General features: G+C 40.8%; 1 protein-coding gene across 17 annotated transcripts in view; it reads left to right on the top strand.

Annotated features, from left to right (window-relative positions):
- The window catches only part of DOCK9 (dedicator of cytokinesis 9), a 331,662-nt gene that overhangs the window by 214,572 nt on the left and 98,025 nt on the right, over window positions 1-19,065 (top strand). For all 17 annotated transcript variants that reach the window (XM_075129522.1, XM_048854041.2, XM_048854093.2 and 14 more), the window contains 5 exons: window positions 1,859-1,942; window positions 2,639-2,750; window positions 9,378-9,556; window positions 11,345-11,461; window positions 12,844-12,964. In XM_075129522.1, coding sequence (XP_074985623.1) covers window positions 1,859-1,942; window positions 2,639-2,750; window positions 9,378-9,556; window positions 11,345-11,461; window positions 12,844-12,964 — 613 coding nt within the window. The remainder of the gene's footprint in view (window positions 1-1,858; window positions 1,943-2,638; window positions 2,751-9,377; window positions 9,557-11,344; window positions 11,462-12,843; window positions 12,965-19,065) is intronic.

Raw genomic sequence — 19,065 nt, 5'->3', positions numbered from 1 at the left:
AATTAACATCTAAGTGACCAGAGAGCAGGCTTTGTTCACTTTGCACTCTGTCACAGGCATTTTAAGCATGCTTTTGTATGTGCAAACAGAGATGTATAAAAGAACAGGTTAAGTACTCATTGCAATTAGAAATAAGATTGTCTAAGCAAAACAGGGTATAGAATATATTATAAAAAATGCAGGTTTTATTTTTGTGCTAGCAATTGCATACTTCCTTGCTTATTGCAATTTTTATTCCTTCATGGTTGTGCCATCCAATTATTTCCCCAATCCTACAAAGATTTAAGCATAAGCTTAACTTTATGCACTGTGAATAATGCACCTGCGTTTGCACTATGTAGTCAGGATCCCAATATCTCTTCTTCTTTTATTCAATGAGTAAGCTCTAACAAAAAACAAAACAAAAAAGGCAGAGAAAACTAATGATGCTGAGGTCAATATCTTGTTTATTTGAAAAGAGCCTTTGTTTTCTTTGGAGTCCCTTTCTTACTCACAATTTATTTCAATTTGGGGTTATTTCAATAAGAACAGTGTTCCATTAATTTTATGGGAATATGCATCAGTGTTGTAACTAAGATTTGTTACTTTAAAACTATGAGCACTAAAAAAGTGTGGATGAGCTTCCATAAAGCTCTATACACCTACCCTTTTATCTGGTTAGATTGTTTGTCCTTGGCTGCATGGAATTCACTTGTGTCTGATTCAAAAGGCCTTTCTTCCTCTGTTGTTTGAATCCTAACTTGTTTAAGCATGATTTTATTATATTCAAAAACTTCCATTGTGTCTATTTTATCATTGTTCTGTTATGTGTTTTGTAACAATTGGTTAGAATCTCATTTGTGGTCCTTTTATTTATTTTATTATTTTTTTAACTTTGGAAAAGAAATTTTAAATGTTTTTGAATCCTTTTCAAAGGGACTTCAAAATCAGACATAACCTCGTGTTTGGGTTTGGAGGAGGTGAGAACAGAGGCCCTCACATACTATAGTGATGTGGACCAAATAAGTACATAGAGATTTTATATAATTTATTTAATTTACCTGCCTACAATTCAGGTGCCCAGTTGCACACCTAATGATGTTGAAATATGCACATGCATGACTAAACAAATTATCATATCCCAGACCCTGCCTGCTTATTTTCATGTTCTCATTTAGGTGAATTATAGTTCTGTCACTCACATTTCTCCTGTTGAAAATATTAACATGTATGTAAGCACAATTGGTGTGCCCAATTAGGCATATTGTCAGTTTTAGGGATGCAACACCAAATCATCTCTTTGAAAATTTGGTGTTTTGCTTTTTGTTAATAGCTTTACTGTTAATGGTGATGCCCTATTAACCCGGGATCATCTAAATTATGTATTATTTGTATTAGTCGCAGCTACAGCCCCAGTCAAGATTGGGCCCCATTCTAGGCACTACACAAACATAGATGAAGACATTGGTCCCTATTCATAGAGCTTTTGATTCATTACTGTCAAAAAAAAAAAAGATTTAGTTCGTTTAAGTAACAGTTTTACACATTTTAGAGTGAAAAGGGTAATTCTGTAATTAAAAGCTTTTCCTACCTCTACTCTGTGGGCCGCGTTTCAAAACCTGGACTGATTGTGTTTTTGCTTTTTTTGAGTATCAACGGTTGCTCTATAAAATGGAAGCCAAGTTAGGTCTCTTCGTCATATTTTCCTTTTAAAATGAAGTAGCTTTCTACTGTACAATTCTTGCCTTTAATAGCATTTATATTCAAATTATATGTTAAAAATATTCTTGGAAGATAAACTTTTAAAAGATGGATACCTAATTTAGTGAACACTGCATCTGGAAGTGCTTTAGCATGGTTTATATTTTATCTTTTTCAGAGATGTTTCACTTTTATGGATCGGGGTTTCGTGTTCAAGCAAATCAATAACTACATCAGCAGCTTTGCTCCAGGGGATCCAAAGGTACTCCACTCCTTTAATAACTTAAAAATGTGTTTCTCTTTTTGGTACACCTATGTAGCAAATTATGTGTTGAGATCCCAGAATGCTCTTCAGTTATATTCAGGCATTTTTCAGATTAGTCTCCCATTCCTGTGCAATCGCTGTGTTACTTTTTGCCTTCAAGACACCTTTGGCATTTTTGCCTCTTGGAACATTGAGACTGCTTGTGTCCTCTTCAAAGAGGAAGAGTGTGAACTGGTACAATTCTTTAGCATCCCTAGTTGGAAAATGGATGAAACAACATCAATGAGCACTTTGTGCAAGACCATGAAAGTCTCAAGGAACAAACTGACAATAATTGAAAGCGAGCCATCTGATGTCTAAGATGTTCCTACAAATCGACAACCCTTCTAATTGCATGTGCCATGCAATCAAGCAACTCTCAAACAACTCTCAAATCTTGCATGCCACACAACATAGACTTGATAAAAGTAGAAAATGTAACACAGAATTAGATCTGGCTTTCAAATGCTGTATTGCACTAAAAAGCTCTCCTGGGTCTGCATGGCATGATGACCCATGTAGTCCCTAGGATTGTAGATTTGTAAAGGAGAAAGAAATCACTAGTGTTAAGAAATCTGTTTCCTTTTTAGCTATGCTACCAGAAAATTACTAAATTATTAAATTGTGTAATTTGCATCTGATATATTTTTGCAGACCCTTTTTGAATTCAAATTTGAATTTCTTCGAGTGGTGTGTAACCATGAACACTACATCCCTTTGAATCTACCTATGCCATTTGGAAAAGGCAGAATTCAGAGATATCAAGGTAAATCCACATTTTTAACTATATAAATGTTAAAACTTTAGAAAGGACAGTCTATTTGAAAGAAAATGTTACCTAAAGACACCATTAGTATTTCTTGGAAGTTGTAAAAAAAAAACAGGAGTACTTGTGGCACCTTAGATTTAACACATTTTATTTGAGCATAAGCTTTCGTGAGCTACAGCTCACTTCATCGGATGCATGCCCGATGAAGTGAGCATGCATCTGATGAAGTAAGCTGTAGCTCGTGAAAGCTTATGCTCAAATAAATTTGTTAGTCTCTAAGGTGCCACAAGTACTCCTTTTCTTTTTGTGGATACAGACTAACACGGCTGCTACTCTGAAACTTGGGAGTTGTGAAATTTTTAAATGGAAGCCTTATGTTGTAATTCTTTTTTCTATTAAATCCCAAAGTAGTAGTTTGTTAGTGAAGCATTGCACTGAAAGTATCTAGGTAATATAATACAGCATTAGCTAAAGACACTGTGCCAGAGGTATATCTTTGATTTTCCCTCTAATATTTCCTACTTTGCTTAATAACAATAAGATATTAATTATGTATAGCTTATTTTTTTTGTGTGTTCCTATTTGTTTCCATTTTATGAATACAGATTTTCTTTTGCCAACTGTGGAGTCCTATGACACTCCTGTCAGTGGGTGTGGGGTGGGATGTTTTGTCTTCTTTACTTTTTTCTATTTCTTACTTTTCTAATTTAAAAGCAATACAGCTTTGTGCCAAAATAAGTAATCTGCAATTATTCCATTTGTGGCTCATGGAGACACTACTAGATTACATTATTAACTTGGATTTGTAGTAAACCAGCTCACCAAGAAGAATTTAGAACTTCAAACGTAGTGATGATTTGAAAAACAGTAGGTCTAATAGGAAATAAAAATGCATGAGTGTACCGTTTGATGTGAATACCTTAGATTAGCTACCTTAAAAGTCCTTTGCTGCTTTACAACATTCCTCATTCTAATGAAGAACTATTATTGTATATACACTGGACATACCACATTCTAGTTTTAAGCCCCAATCCTTACACTGCATCTGTATGAGTGGATCCCCATTGAAGACAGTAGGCTCTGTGCAGACACAGTGGTCCACCCGCTCTTATCCAGTTGTAGAACCGAGGCCTTAACACGTTACTGGTTCTAGTTATATTAGCGATACTTAAGAGGGGATACCAGTAGAACTATCCCCTTAAGAGGGGATACCAGTAGTACCTATAAAACTGGAATGAACTTTAAGTGAGCCTCTTCTATAAAATTTTTCACTTTCTTCACATTTGTACTTTGTTTTGCAATAAATATCTCATCATTTTCCCTGATCTGTAAAAGAGAAAAGATGTGTACTTAATAATAATGTCCATCCAGTTGTGTGTATAAAAACAGACTTAACTTGAGTAACTCAAATGTTCTAAACTGTCATCAAGGATCACATGAAGAAAGAGGTGCTGTCAGAAGTAACCAGAACAGTTTAAGACTATTTAAATAGTGCATCAAGCTCCTTAGCTACTAAGAAGCCCTATCTAATGCATGGATTCTTGACAGATTAACTTTTTTGCAGCCAATGTACAGTATCATACCTTATTGGCTTGATAAAACATAATTTTGCTAATGGGAAGCAGTTCAGGGTGATTTAAGATTTGGGATTCAGAGTGAGGTAACTGCAGGTGATGTCATGCTCCTTGTGGGCCACAGGGTGCTCCATGTCCTACACTTGCCTTGTCCTCAGGAATGCCTTGGACGACAACGCTCATTGGATAAAATGCTGCTGCTGCGAGAGAGTTCTAGGCTGTTGCTTACATAGTTCTGCTGAAGTTGCAGAAGTAAAAAGGCACTAAAAGACAGACAGCAGATGTCAAATATCAGCTGTCATAAATATAAAGGGAAGGGTAAACCCCTTTAAAATCCCTCCTGGCCAGAGGAAAAATCCTCTCACCTGTAAAGGGTTAAGAAGCTAAAGGTAACCTCGCTGGCACCTGACCAAAATGACCAATGAGGAGACAAGATACTTTCAAAAGCTGGGAGGAGGGAGAGAAACAAAGGGTCTGTGCCTGTCTATATGCTGCTTTTGTCGGGGATAGACCAGGAATGGAGTCTTAGAACTTTTTAATAAGTAATCTAGCTAGGTATGTGTTAGATTATGATTTCTTTAAATGGCTGAGAAAAGAATTGTGCTGAATAGAATGACTGTTTCTGTCTGTGTGTCTTTTTTGTAACTTAAGGTTTTGCCTAGAGGGGTTCTCTATGTTTTGAATCTAATTACCCTGTAAGGTATCTACCATCCTGATTTTACGGGGGTGATTCCTTTACTTCTATTTACTTCTATTTCTATTAAAAGCCTTCTTGTAAGAAAACTGAATGTTTTTTCATTGTTCTCAGATCCAAGGGTTTGGGTCTGTGGTCACCTATGCAAATTGGTGAGGATTTTTAGCAAACCTTTCCCAGAAAGTGGGGTGCAAGGGTTGGGAGGATTTTGGGGGGAAAGACGTGTCCAAACTGCGTTTCCCAGTAAACCCAGTTAGAGTTTGGTGGTGGCAGTGGATATTCCAAGGACAAAGGATAAAATTAATTTGTATCTTGGGGAAGTTTTAACCTAAGCTGGTAAAAGTAAGCTTAGGAGGTTTTCATGCAGGTCCCCACATCTGTACCCTAGAGTTCAGAGTGGGGGAGGAACCTTGACATCAGCAGTGCAAGGAGGCCTGTAATAGATCTGTCCTTTTAGTTTTGCTCCTCTCCTCTTTAATGGCATCCCTGAGGAGAATTTACCAAAACGTTTTGCTTTTATAGACCCAAGCAGCTGCAGAAATGAGTAAACATGCTTGCTAGTGCTCTGTTCTATGTGGGGAGTATGACCCTAGTTTTGTCCTTTTCCTTATGTTGAGGAATGCAGAGGGGTGGAGCTGGGAGTTCCCATTTCCTGTATAGAACAGGGCACCAGTCATACCTTTTTTGTTCCTATGATTCAGCTGGAGCTGTAAGAGAAGTGAAGTAGGCTCTCTTTAAGAACGTCATATTAAAAAATTGGGGCAGCAGCCTTCTTACAGGGCTCCCAGCTTTGATGAAGTTCTGCCTGCAATGGTTTTCTCTTAATTCTTCATCATGCTAAGGTCCAAAGATCCATTACAATGTGTCTTCAGCTTTTTGCAGCTTGGGTACAGTACCAGACCTGTTGATTCCCTACATTAGGGGAATGCTCTGTTCCCTAAAGTGCCTGCCTGTTTTGTTCTGCTTCCCCAGTGGCTGGCTTGCAGGTCTAACCGTACCTCTCTGCTGATTAAACAGATATTACTGGTCCATATTAATTCTTAAAGTAAAACAGGGTGATAGTTATCATAGTTAACTAAATGGCAAAAATATCAGTTAGGAAAAAGACAAATATTAAGCATTGTGCAGGGTTTATAAAGAGACTAGATGCAGAACAATAACAGTGAACCTGAGAAATCTTGGAGGAGATTAATGAGGTAAAACCTGATAAATTGATGTGCTTTCAAAACTTTCAAAACATATCACATCTTAGAGAAGCTCTTTCTGCACTCATTGCATAAATTAGATAGCTATAGGATTATTTTATTCTCATTTGAAAAATACACTTTTAAATTTTAAGCATTGCTTGACTTTATTTGGTGTTTCTTTATACCTCAGTATAGCATAGATTTTAATTTTCATTCCACCTATTGCTAGAGGTATTTTATGTAAGTACAAATACAGTGTTTTTATTATTATGGTGGGAGTTTTCGTTTTAAAGCAATCATTACTTTATATGCAGCTACATCTTTAAAACACAATACTTAATGTGCAAAGATACTTATGTAAATTATTCTTAAACTTCTATTTCATAGATGTTAAAAATTCCAGAGAATAATATAATGCATATATATTATAATATACCATATGTTAACTGAATCCTTTTTCAAATATGCTTAGTAATTATTTATATTCATGTTGAGAAACTGAGAAGAAAAAGTTGTTTAATTTAGAAGACTTTTATTTGCCTACTTGATACCATTTCCTTACTTCATTGTTTCATTCATAAGTGTTTTCAATATCTGCTAAAAAATTTCTGAAGTATTTTGATTTCCTTGAAAAATATCAGTAAATAAACTATATATCCTTAGCAGTAACTCCTTTATTAGTATGCCTAATAAATCCCTGGTGTGAAATATGCAGTTCACTCAGGCACAAATTTTTAAAACACGAAAGTCTAAAATTAGATCCAATAATCTATATTTAAGACCCAGTCCTGAAAGTGGGTCCATGTAGGCACAAGAGCTCACTCACACGGATCCAGTTATGGGAATGGAGTTAGACACTTAAGCACTCTCATTATTCAGAGCTGTTCAGTATCTACAATTGCTGTTGAAGAAAGTTGGTGCTCAGCACCTCTGTATATCGGTACCTAAATACTGGTTTAGGAGTCTAATTTTAGCTGTTCAAGGTCAGAAATTTTTGCCCAGGTGAATTAACTTAAAATACTTTCTTCTTTGAATGTGTTGCTCATGTCCATTCCAAGTAGGTGTGTACACGCCATGTGCAAAGTCATCGGAAGGCTTCTCCCCTAGCGGGAGCCGTTAAATTGGCCGTGGAGACCCCTGGAGTCGCGCCTTCATGGTGGTGTATATAGGACCCTGCTGACCTACTGCCTCTGCAGTCCCTTCTTACTGCCCATGACGGTTGCTGGAGCTATGTACGTTCTTTAGCCTCCGCAAGCCCTTCCCCCAGTGGACTCTCTTGTTCAATTTCTGTAAATAGTTGGATTAGAGTCAGTGTTTGTGTAGTACTTTAGATTAGTTAGTAAGTTTTTGTTGGGGGTTCTCCCCCCGCCCCCACCTCGATTCCCTTCCCCAGGACCAGGGCATGCCTTGGACCCAAAATTTGAAGCTGTGTGGGTCCTGCCACAAACCCATGCCAAAAGGCAATCCACACGATTCCTGTTTAAAGTGCCTAGGCGAAACCCATCAGACGGATCGCTGCAGGATCTGCAGAGGTTTTCACCCTAGGACCAAAAAGGAGAGGGACTTCAGACTGAAGCAACTGCTCATGAAAGCAGCTCTTCATCCCCAGCTGGCCCCAGGCCACTTGTATCCAGCACCCAGAACTTCAGTGCAGAGTGCGCTGGCCTCACTTAGAGAGACTACCGTGCAAAGGAAAGATTCTGTACCCAATACCCCTCGGCACTGCTATTCTCCAGCAACGAAGCTCACTCTGCTAGCCCAGCACACTCCCACTTGCCAGTGCCTGACAAGAGGCACAAGAAGATGGACAGGGGTGCTCGCCCGGAACAAGATGGTCTGGGCATGAAAGCACTAGTGAAGTGTGTCGCATGCTGGGGCACTCAGCACATGCGCTGCAAGGGGCAGCACCAGTGACTTAAACCCCACAGAGGGGTCTGGTGCCCGTGGAGTCCCCTGTCAGGTAATGCCATGTGGCGCAACTGGACCTTCCCTCCACTCCATACACCTTTGAGGCAGCCAGGGACCTGATAGCCTTGATGGCACCACAGTCCCCTGCCAGAAGAGAGGGAGCACCGGCTCTAAAACCTCCGTCACCGCATTGTAGTGCAGTGCCATCTAGAGGCAAACCGGCCATGTGGCAGGACCGGTCACCTTCTCCTCGGTACCTCTGTGGTTTCCGTGTTTGGAGTCTGTCTTCGGACTCAGAAGTGGAGTCCTACATCTCCAGACACAGCCGGCACTGGTCAGAGCGGCACCGTCATAGTCAGAATGTGGGACAGGTCCTTGCCATGATGCCTTGGCCAGTGCAGTGGCAGGTTCCAGCACAATGGCCCTTCTGGTCCGCAAAGGTGTACCATCAGGCCCAGTGGTCTATCTCCAGATGTTCCTGGTCCGTCGCATTGGAGGGTCGGGCTGCTTTACCACCCAGGGACTGCATACCACCCTGCAGCACCCAGGCCAGCAGGGAGGTCAGCACCGGGTTAGATGATAGAGCTGACCATGGCTCTGAACTGGAAGTTGTGGTGCAGGGCGAACATGGCAAGCTGGAAGGTCAGAACGGTTGATTAATGTCATTAAACTTGATTAATGACAAGCTGAAGTTTCGCTTGTCAAATATCAGCAGTGCAAGGAGGCCTTTAGTAGATCTGTCCAAGACTCACCCACCTACCGCTCTGTTGGAGTACTCTGGTAAGAAGGAACTGAGGCTGTTGCGTGTCGTCAGGGGCATATATACGCCACCATGAAGGCATGACTGCAGGAGGCTCCATAGCCAACCTGACAGGTACCGACAACTGTGCATGCGGCATGCACACACCTACTTGGAACGGACATGAGCAACACATCTTGAAGAAAAACAGTTATGAGAAGGGAGGTAACCGTTTTTTACTCTTAATGTTCATTGTTGCTAGTTTTCATAAAATTATACTTAAAGCTATGGTAGTTTTGTATTTCACTAACTGTCTAATACCTACATGTTGAACGAACACATAGTATATATGACAGATGTCTTCCTGACAAAGCCACACAGTTTTGAGGCAAAGTGGGTTTTTGAACAAGCCACGTCTAAACTGTTTTTGCAACTAAGCATGAAAAAAGGGGAAGTCCATGCTTATGTTAATTGGCAAATTAATTGCATCCTCCTAAACTACAGCTTATACTCTACTTTCAGACCTCCAGCTCGACTATTCATTAACAGATGAATTTTGCAAGAATCACTTCTTAGTGGGACTGCTCCTGCGGGAGGTGGGAAATGCATTACAAGAATTCAGAGACATCCGGCAGATTGCAATTAGTGTGCTCAAGAATTTGATGATAAAGCATTCTTTTGATGACAGATATGCTTCCAGGGTAAGATTACTACACTTCAACAATTAGGAAATTAAAAAGTTTAGGTATATACATTTTCAGGTTTTATGGTTGGGAAAATACTGTTAATTTGCAAATGAAGTATCAACAGAAAATAAGTGTATCTACAGTGATATAGTTAGTATATAGCTGATAGATATTGATACAAACATTGGGTTCTGAAAACTGATTTGTGTTTTCATTTTTTAATTATGGTAAAAATATACTTATTAAAATAACTGCACATTACCTTTAAGCAAATTACAATGTAGACAGATGTAGTCAGATTTTCTTATTTGCTCAAAATTGCTTTTTAACTTATTTATTTGTAATTACTATTAGCCATTATTAATATTCAACTAATTTTGGCTAGTCCTTCCATGATCTATTAGAAGGACAACTAGTTAACATAAAGTGGAATTGCCAGTTGTAGTAAACATTGGATGACTTTGGAGTTTCCTGGTGTTTTCTAAATTTGGAGGGCCTTGTGTTGTGGTGAAGCCAGCGGCATATTAACGCCTAGGCCGACAAATTTGCAGGGGCGGCAAATTTATAATAGCAGCCGGAGACTGCTTTCCCCAGGTGCTGGTTCACTCCCTCCGTCCCCACCCCAACTCCACCCCTCCCTGCCCCTATTGGTCCCCTTCCCCAATCCCCACCCCAGCCCCGCCTCCTCTCCTGAGTGCGCCGCGTTTCCCCCCTTTCTTCCCCCCTCCTTCACGAAGCTGTTTCGTGCACAAGCACTGGCAAGGAGCAGGGAGAAGCAGGACCTGGTGGCGTGCTTAGGGGAGGAGGTAGAGGCGGAGTGGAGGTGAGCTGGGGTGAGGGAGCTGCTGGGTGGGGGCAATTATTTCTGGGCCTAGGGGCAGCAAAATCATTAATCTGCCACTGGGTGAAGCATCCATGATTTTGTAATTGCAGTTCTGATGGACTTCTTAAATTTGCATCATTTTAATTTTGACCCTTCCTGTGTATTTAGTTTCAAGCACGTATCATTTTGTTCTCCAGTGGCATGTTGAAATAGTAAAGAACAAATTCCTTGACCTATAAATTTTAGTTGCAGTATTCATTGTTGAATAATAAATATTTAGTGGTCACCGTTGTATATCTGTATGCTAATGAATACATGTTCTAGACCAGCAGTCCCCAAACTTTTGAGGGTTGTGCCTTCCCTTACCCCTGTGCACACCACCCCAGAGCCAGGGCTGGGGCGGGGCCATGGCTCAGGGGGTCGGGGAGGGATGTAGACAGGGGGCTGGGGATGGGAGCAGGGCCACGGCTGTGGGCAGGGACAGGAGCAGAGCTGTAGCAGTGGGGGCTGGCAGCCAGGCCTGAGGCCAGGAGCGGCTCTGCTCCCAGCCCCGGCCCCAGCCTTGGCCCCAGGTGGGGAATGGAGCAGCAGCCAAGGCTGGAGACAGGGTCGGGATCCGGATTGGAGCGCACTAAGGCTGAGGACGGGGCCAAGCCCAGGGCCAGGAGCCAGGAACATGGCTGGGGGTGGGACTGGAGCAGAGCTGGGTGGCACTCCTTCCTTGCCCTCTGTGGGGACTGGCCCGGGCCCTGCAATGACCCCTGGAAGTTCCTCCATGCCCCCCTTGTCTGTGTGCCCCACAGTTTGGGGACCTCTATCCTAGACCCTGATTTAGCATATCTTCCCTAATGCTGAATATTGGGTTCTATAGTTAGGGGAAGAACAGTAGAAGAAACATTCACATTGATGGGTTGTTTTGTTTGTTTGTTTTTTAAATCACTGGTTTCATTATTTAACAAGAACCGTGAATCTTTGTTCAGAGCCATCAAGCAAGAATAGCCACTTTGTATCTGCCAGTGTTTGGACTGCTGCTAGAAAATGTCCAGCGAATTAATGTCAAGGACGTGTCACCTTTTCCTGTTAATCCTTCCAGCAGCGTAAGTGAGCCTCTTTATTATTTGACATTCTGAGTTATTTTTAGCAGAATATATTCAATAATGTGCATATGGCAAGCTGAATGCTATGGACTAGATCCTTGGGTCCAAACAAGGTGCACTTAAATCACCATTGTATTTCATATATCCTGGGGTCTGTAGCAGGCTAGCTCAGTCCTGAGCATAAATTAGACCAGCCTTATGGCTGCTCTATCTAAAATAAGCTTGTAATGGCCCCGTAGCGACTGTTATGCCACCAAGGATAGCCAGAGCAGAAGAGACCTCAAGCCATGTCACCACCTCATTTATGTCAGAAGGACAAAGAAATGGTATTGGTTTGTTTGCTCTTTATAGACCACAGTGGTCATGTTCCTGTATTTTGCTCACTCCAAATTTCCATAAAAGTTTATTAGAATTTTAGGTGCACGGGAAATGCAGCGTTGGGTTTAGTATGTATATATGTTCATTTCTTTTTTTAAAAAAAATCAATTGCCTATTTACAGCTGCACACAAAAAAAGGTGAAAAGAACATTAAGGTTACAAAGTCAAACTTTGAAATTAGATAATGCCAGAATTATGGTTGTCTTTGCTAGCTTAATTAGGCTCTCTTTTGCATATGCATTATGATTAGGGCCCGATGTAAATGACGATTTCACAGAAGGCATGGAAATCATGAAAATGACCCCAAATCATGATCATATAGACATTTTCCTTTTCAAAAAAAGTATTTACAACAAAAAAAATTTGCTTCTCTACTTTTTTATTCAGAAATTGGGCATTAGTGTTTGAGCTGTCCTGCTAACTACATCAACAGCTTGCATTTTTGCTATTATAGACCCTGATCCCGCTAGTGTTAACATGCTTGAAGTCAGTGGTGCTACTCAAATACATAAAGTTAATCACATACATAAATATTAGGAGGACTGGGGCTGTAGTTGTTAAAATGAAGACAAAGACAGGAGTCTTTGTTGGTACTCAGCAGACAGCCCATGTCGATGGACTCTTTTATTACCTAATTCAGTCAATGACATAAAAATTACCAAGTGAAACAAAAAAGAGACGTTCACAATACATTTTCAGGAGAAGGAGAAATTTCTGGATGTTGTAAACAAAAGTAAGGCAAGTCTAAATAAAGTCATTCTAAAAAGTATATACCCAACTGTGTGCAGTATTGAAGTAAACATATTGACATGTTAGAGGTAACGTTCAGTATCCCATGTTTGTTTCAGTGTGCTGTGGCATATACTTTGTCACCCTTGACTTTTAAAAACATCTGATATCACATTCCTGCGGGGGGGGAAGAGAGAGATGTAATGTGCGCACACACTAATTTTGGAATGTCACAAAATGTACATTATAATAATTTGTTTTTATTTTCTGAACAGAGTGTAAAAGATGAACCACTTAGTATGCCAGCTGCAAATCCTTTAGTAACACCACAAAAATCAGGAAACACTTCGGATAACAACCTCCACAAAGATCTGTTTGGTGTTATCTCTGGCATTGGTAATACTTTTTTTAAAAAATTCTGACTAGTTTTCTCTTCTTTCTTTACTAAAAAAAACTTTAAGTCTTCGTGTCATCACATTTTGAAAACATATACTATGAAAAGGTTTAATCATTCCAGTCAAGTAAGTGAGAGCTCCTTTCTTGGATGAAACACAGATAAACTGCCAGTCATGAAAGTAAGAATGTAAAGGACATCACTTCCGCCAGTTGTCCTATGTGGGGTTTCTGAGTCTGGAGGGCAGGCAAAAATATATGAATATAGATCCATTCTGGTATAGCCATATCTCCGCCAATTCAGTGTCACTTATTTATATTTATAGTAGGGCTGTCAAGCGATTAAAAAAATGAATCATGATTAATCACACTATTAAGCAATAGAATACCAAGTGAAATGTATTCAATATTTTTGGATGTTTTTCTACATTTTCAAATATATTGATTTCAGTTACAACACAGAATACAAAGTGTACAGTGTTCAGTTTATATTTATTTTTTATTACAAATATTTGCACTGTAAAAAAAGTATTTTTCAGTTCATCTAATCAAGTACTGTAGTGCACTCTCTTTATGATGAAAGTTGAACTTACAAATGTAGAATTATGTACAAAAAATAACTGCATTCAAACATAAAACAATGTAACACTTTAGAGCCTATTAGTCTACTCAGTCCTATTTCTTGTTCAGCCAGTCACTCAGACAAACAAGCTTGTTTACATTTGCAGGAAATAATGCTGTCTGCTTGTTGTTCACAATATCACCTGAAAGTGAGAACAGGAATTCGCATGGCACTGTTGCAGCCAGCATCGCAAGATATTTACATGCCCAATGTGCTGAAGATTCATATGTCCCTTCATGCTTCATCCACTATATCAGAGGACATGTCCATGCTGATGACAGGTTCAGCTCAATAACCATCCAAGCACTGTAGACCGATGCATGTTCATTTTCATCATCTGAGTCAGATGCCACCAGCAGTGGTGGTTCGAGTTTTGTAGTTTCTTTATCGGAGTGTTGATCTTTTAAGATGTCTGAAAGCATACTTCACACCTCATCCCTCTCAGATTTTGGAAGGCTCTTCAGATTCTTAAACCTTGGAGTGCTGTAGCTATCTTTAGAAATCTCACAGTAGTACCTTCTTTGCCTTTTGTCAAATCTTCAGCGAAAGTGTTCTTAAAATTAACAGCCTGATGAGTCGTCATCCGTGACTACTATAACATGAAATATATGGCAGAATGTGGGTAAAACAGAGCCGGAGATATACAATTCTCCCCTAAGGGGTTCAATAACAAATTTAATTAAAGCATTATTTTTTTAACGAGTGTCATCAGCATGGAAGCATGTCCTCTGGAATTGTGTCCGAAACATGAAGGGGCATACAAATGTTTAGCATATCTGGCAGGTAAATACCTTGCAATGCCAGGTACAAAAGTCCCATGTGAATGCCTGTTCTCACTTTATGGTGATATAAATAAGAAGTGGGCAGCATTATCTCCCATATATATAAATAAACTTGTTTGTCTTAGCAATTATTAAACAAGAAGTAGGACTGAGTGGACTTGTAGGCTCTAAAGTCTTGCATTGTTTTGTTTTTGAGTGCAGTTGTATAACAAAAAAAATCTACATTTGTAAATTGCACTTTCGCAATAAAGAAATTGCGTGAGGTGAACTGAAAAAACTATTTCTTTTATCATTTTTACAGTGCAAATATTTGCAAGAAAAAATAATATAAAGTGAGCACTATACACTTTGTATTCCGTGTTGTAATTTAAATCAATATATTTGAAAATGTAGAAAAACATCCATAAATATCTAATAACTTTCAATTGGTATTCTATTGTTTAACAGCGCAATTAAAACTGCGATTAATCGCGTGACTTAACTGCGATTAATGGACAGCCCTAATTTATAGAAGTACGTTCAGGCACATCTTTGATTTTGTCCACCTCTTGTTCAGTATGAAGACTCTAAACTTAAATTGCTGCTGTTACTCTTCATAAGAGACTGCCAGATAGCTGTGAAAAGAAAAGGAGGTCTTGTGGCACCTTAGAGAGTAACCAGTTTATTTGAGCATAAGCTTTCGTGGACTACGGCTCACTTCATCGGATTCATTCAGTGGAAAATACAGTGGGGAGATTTATATACACAGAGAACATGAAACAATGGTTGTTACCATACACACTGTAACGACAGTGATCAGGTAAGGTGAGCTATTACCAGCAGAAGAGCGGGGGGGCGGGGGGGTAGTGCATTTTGTAGTGATAATCAAAGTGGACCATTTCCAGCAGTTGACAAGAATGTCTGAGGAACAGCTGGGGGGGGGGGGGGGGAAGGAATAAACATGGGGAAATAGTTTTACTTTGTGTAATGACCCATCCACTCCCAGTCTTTATTCAAGACTAAGTTAATTGTATCCAGTTTGCAAATTAATTCCAATTCAGCAGTCTCTCATTGGAGTCTGTTTTTGAAGATTTTTTTGTTGAAGAATTGCCACTTTTAGGTCTGTAATCGAGTGACCAAAGAGATTGAAGTGTTCTCCGACTGGTTTTTGAATGTTATAATTCTTGATGTCTGATTTGTGTCCATTGATTCTTTTATGTAGAGACTGTCCAGTTTGGCCAGTGTACATGGCAGAGGGGCATTGCTGGCAGAGGGGCATTGCTGGCACATGATGGCATATATCACATTGGTAGATGTGCAGGTGAACGAGCCTCTGATAGGGTGGCTGATGTGATTAGGCCCTATGATGGCTTCCCCTGAATAGATATGTGGACACAGTTGGCAACGGGCTTTGTTGCAAGGATAGGTTCCTGGGTTCGTGGTTCTGTTGTGTGGTGTGTGGTTGCTGGTGAGTATTTGCTTCAGATTTGGGGGCTGTCTGTAAGCAAGGACTGGCCTGTCTCCCAAGATCTGTGAGAGTGATGGGTCATCCTTCAGGATATGTTGTAGATCCTTGATGATGCGTTGGAGAGGTTTTAGTTGGGGGCTGAAGGTGATGGCTAGTGGCGTTCTGTTCTTTTCTTTGTTGGGCCTGTCCTGTAGTAGGTGACTTCTGGGTACTCTTCTGGCTCTGTCAATCTGTTTCTTCACTTCAGCAGGTATTGTAGTTGTAAGAATGCTTAATAGAGATCTTGTAGGTGTTTGTCTCTGTCTGAGGGGTTGGAGCAAATGCAGTTGTATTGTAGAGCTTGGCTGTAGACATGGCTCGTGTGGTGTGGTCTGAATGAAAGCTGGAGGCATGTAGGTAGGCGTAGCGGTCAGTAGATTTCCGGTATAGGGTGATGGTTTTGTGACCATCGCTTATTAGCACCATAGTGTCCAGGAAGTGGATCTCTTGTGTGGAATGGTCCAGGCCGAGGTTGATGGTGGGATGGAAATTGTTGAAATCATGGTGGAATTCCTCAATGGCTTCTTTTCTGTGGGTCCAGATGATGATGATGTCATCAATGTAGCGCAAGTAGAGTAGGGGCATTAGGGGACGAGAGCTGAGGAAGAGTTGTTCTAAGTCAGCCATAAAAATGTTGGCATACTGTGGGGCCATGCGGGTACCCATAGCAGTGCCGCTGATTTGAAGGTATACATTGTCCCCAAATGTGAAATAGTTATGGGTGAGGACAAAGTCACAAAGTTCAGCCACCAGGTTAGCCGTGACATTATCGGGGATACTGTTCCTGACGGCTTGTAGTCCATCTTTGTGTGGAATGTTGATGTAGAGGGCTTCTACATCCATAGTGGCCAGGATGGTGTTTTCAGGAAGATCACCGATGGATTGTAGTTTCCTCAGCAAGTCAGTGGTGTATTGAAGACAGCTGGGAGTGCTGGTAGCGTAGGGCCTGAGGAGGGAGTCTACATAGCCAGACAATCCTGCTGTCAGTGTGCCAATGCCTGAGATGATGGGGCATCCAGGATTTCCAGGTTTATGGATCTTGGGTAGCAGATAGAATACCCCAGGTCGGGGTTCCAGGGGTGTGTCTGTGTGGATTTGTTCTTGTGCTTTTTCAGGGAGTTTCTTGAGCAGATGATGTAGTTTCTTTTGGTAACCCTCAGTGGGATCAGAGGGTAATGGCTTGTAGAAAGTGGTGTTGGAGAGCTGCCTAGCAGCCTCTTGTTCATATTCCAACCTATTCATGATGACGACAGCACCTCCTTTGTCAGCCTTTTAGATTATGATGTCAGAGTTGTTTCTGAGGCTGTGGATGGCATTTTGTTCTGCACAGCTGAGGTTATGGGGCAAGTGATGCTGCTTTTCCACAATTTCAGCCCGTGCACGTCGGCAGAAGCACTCTATGTAGAAGTCCAGTCTGTTGTTTCGACCTTCAGGAGGAGTCCACCCAGAATCCTTCTTTTTGTAGTCTTGGTAGGAATGTCTCTGTGGGTTCGTATGTTGTTCAGAGGTGTGTTGGAAATATTCCTTGAGTCGGAGACGTCGAAAATAGGATTCTAGGTCACCACAGAACTGTATCACGTTCATGGGTGTGGAGGGGCAGAAGGAGCAGCCCCGAGATAGGTCAGATTCGTCTGCTGAGCTAAGAGTATAGTTGGATAGATTAACAATATTGCTGGGTGGGTTAAGAGAACCACTGTTGTGGCCCCTTGTGGCATGTAGTAGTTTAGATAGTTTAGTGTCCTTTTTCTTCTGTAGAGAAGCAAAGTGTGTGTTGTAAATGGCTTGTCTAGTTTTTGTAAAGTCCAGCCACGAGGAAGTTTGTGTGGAAGGCTTGAATAAAGACTGGGAGTGGGTGGGTCATTAAACAAAGTAAAACTATTTCCCTATGTTTATTCCTCCCCCCCGCCCCCGCTGTTCCTCAGACGTTCTTGTCAACTGCTGGAAATGGCCAACCTTGATTATCACTACAAAAGGTCGTCTCCCCCCTTCCCCTGCTCTCCTGCTGGTAATAGCTCACCTTACCTGATCACTGTCGTTACAGTGTGTATGGTAACACCCATTGTTTCACGTTTTCTGTGTATATAAATCTCCCCACTGTATTTTCCACTGAATGCATCCGATGAAGTGAGCCGTAGCTCACGAAAGCTTATGCTCAAATAAATTTGTTAGTCTCTAAGGTGCCACAAGTACTCCTTTTCTTTTTGCAAATACAGACTAGCACAGCTGCTACCCTGAAACCTGCCAGATAGCTGTGGGGAGCGTGAGTTCTGCCTAAATGGACTTGGAATTTTTGGCACCTAAACCATCAGGTTTTGCCCTCCTCTTTTTTTATGCTGCTGAGGAGAAATCAGGAAGCAGCGCTGAGTCTTGTCCCTTCCTGGGGATGGGTGCCAAATCCCCACTTTCAGGAGATAATGATAGAAGACAGTCATTTAGATGAATTACTACTTGTTTGTTTCCACAATTGTTTTCCCATTTTATGTGCCATAGGTATATTTCCTGGCTCCCCACAGCTAGTTTCAGATTATTTTGGGAATCATAGAATCACAGGGTTAAAAGGGATCTCAAGGGTCATCTAGTCTAACCCACTGCCAGGATGCAGGATTTATTGTGTCTAAACCATCCAAGACAGATGGCTATACAGCCTCCTTTGAAGTTTTCAGTGAAAAAGCTCCCACAACCTCCCGAGGGAGTTTGTTCCATTGTCCTGCTGTTCTTACAGTTAGGAATTTTTTCCAGAAATTAAATTTAAATCTGCTATGCTGCAGTTTGAACCCATTGTCTCTTGCCTTGCCCTCTGTGGCAGAAGAGAACAACTTTTATCCATCTTTTTTATGGCAGCCTTTCAAATATCTGAAGACTGCTCTCATATCCCCCCTTAATCTCCTCTTTTCCAAACTTAACATACCCAGTTCCTTCAGTCTTTGCTCATATGGCTTGCATTCCATCCCTTTGATTGTCTTTGTTGTTCGCCTCTGGATCCTTTCCAGTTTCTCTACATCCTTTCTATATGTCGTTGACCACAACTGGACTCAGTATTCCAGCTCAGGCCTAACCAGCTCCAAGTAAAGTGGTACTATCACCTCCTGTGATTTGCATGCTATGCCTCTCTTAATGCAACCTAAAATTGCAGTTGCTTTTCTTGCAACAGCATCACATTGCTGGCTCATGTTGAGGTTGTGATCCATCACAACTCCCAGATCCATCTCAGCAG

Source organism: Caretta caretta, chromosome 1, assembly GCF_965140235.1.
Source record: "Caretta caretta isolate rCarCar2 chromosome 1, rCarCar1.hap1, whole genome shotgun sequence".
NCBI lineage: Eukaryota > Metazoa > Chordata > Testudines > Cheloniidae > Caretta > Caretta caretta.
This window is presented reverse-complemented; position numbering and strand designations above follow the sequence as displayed.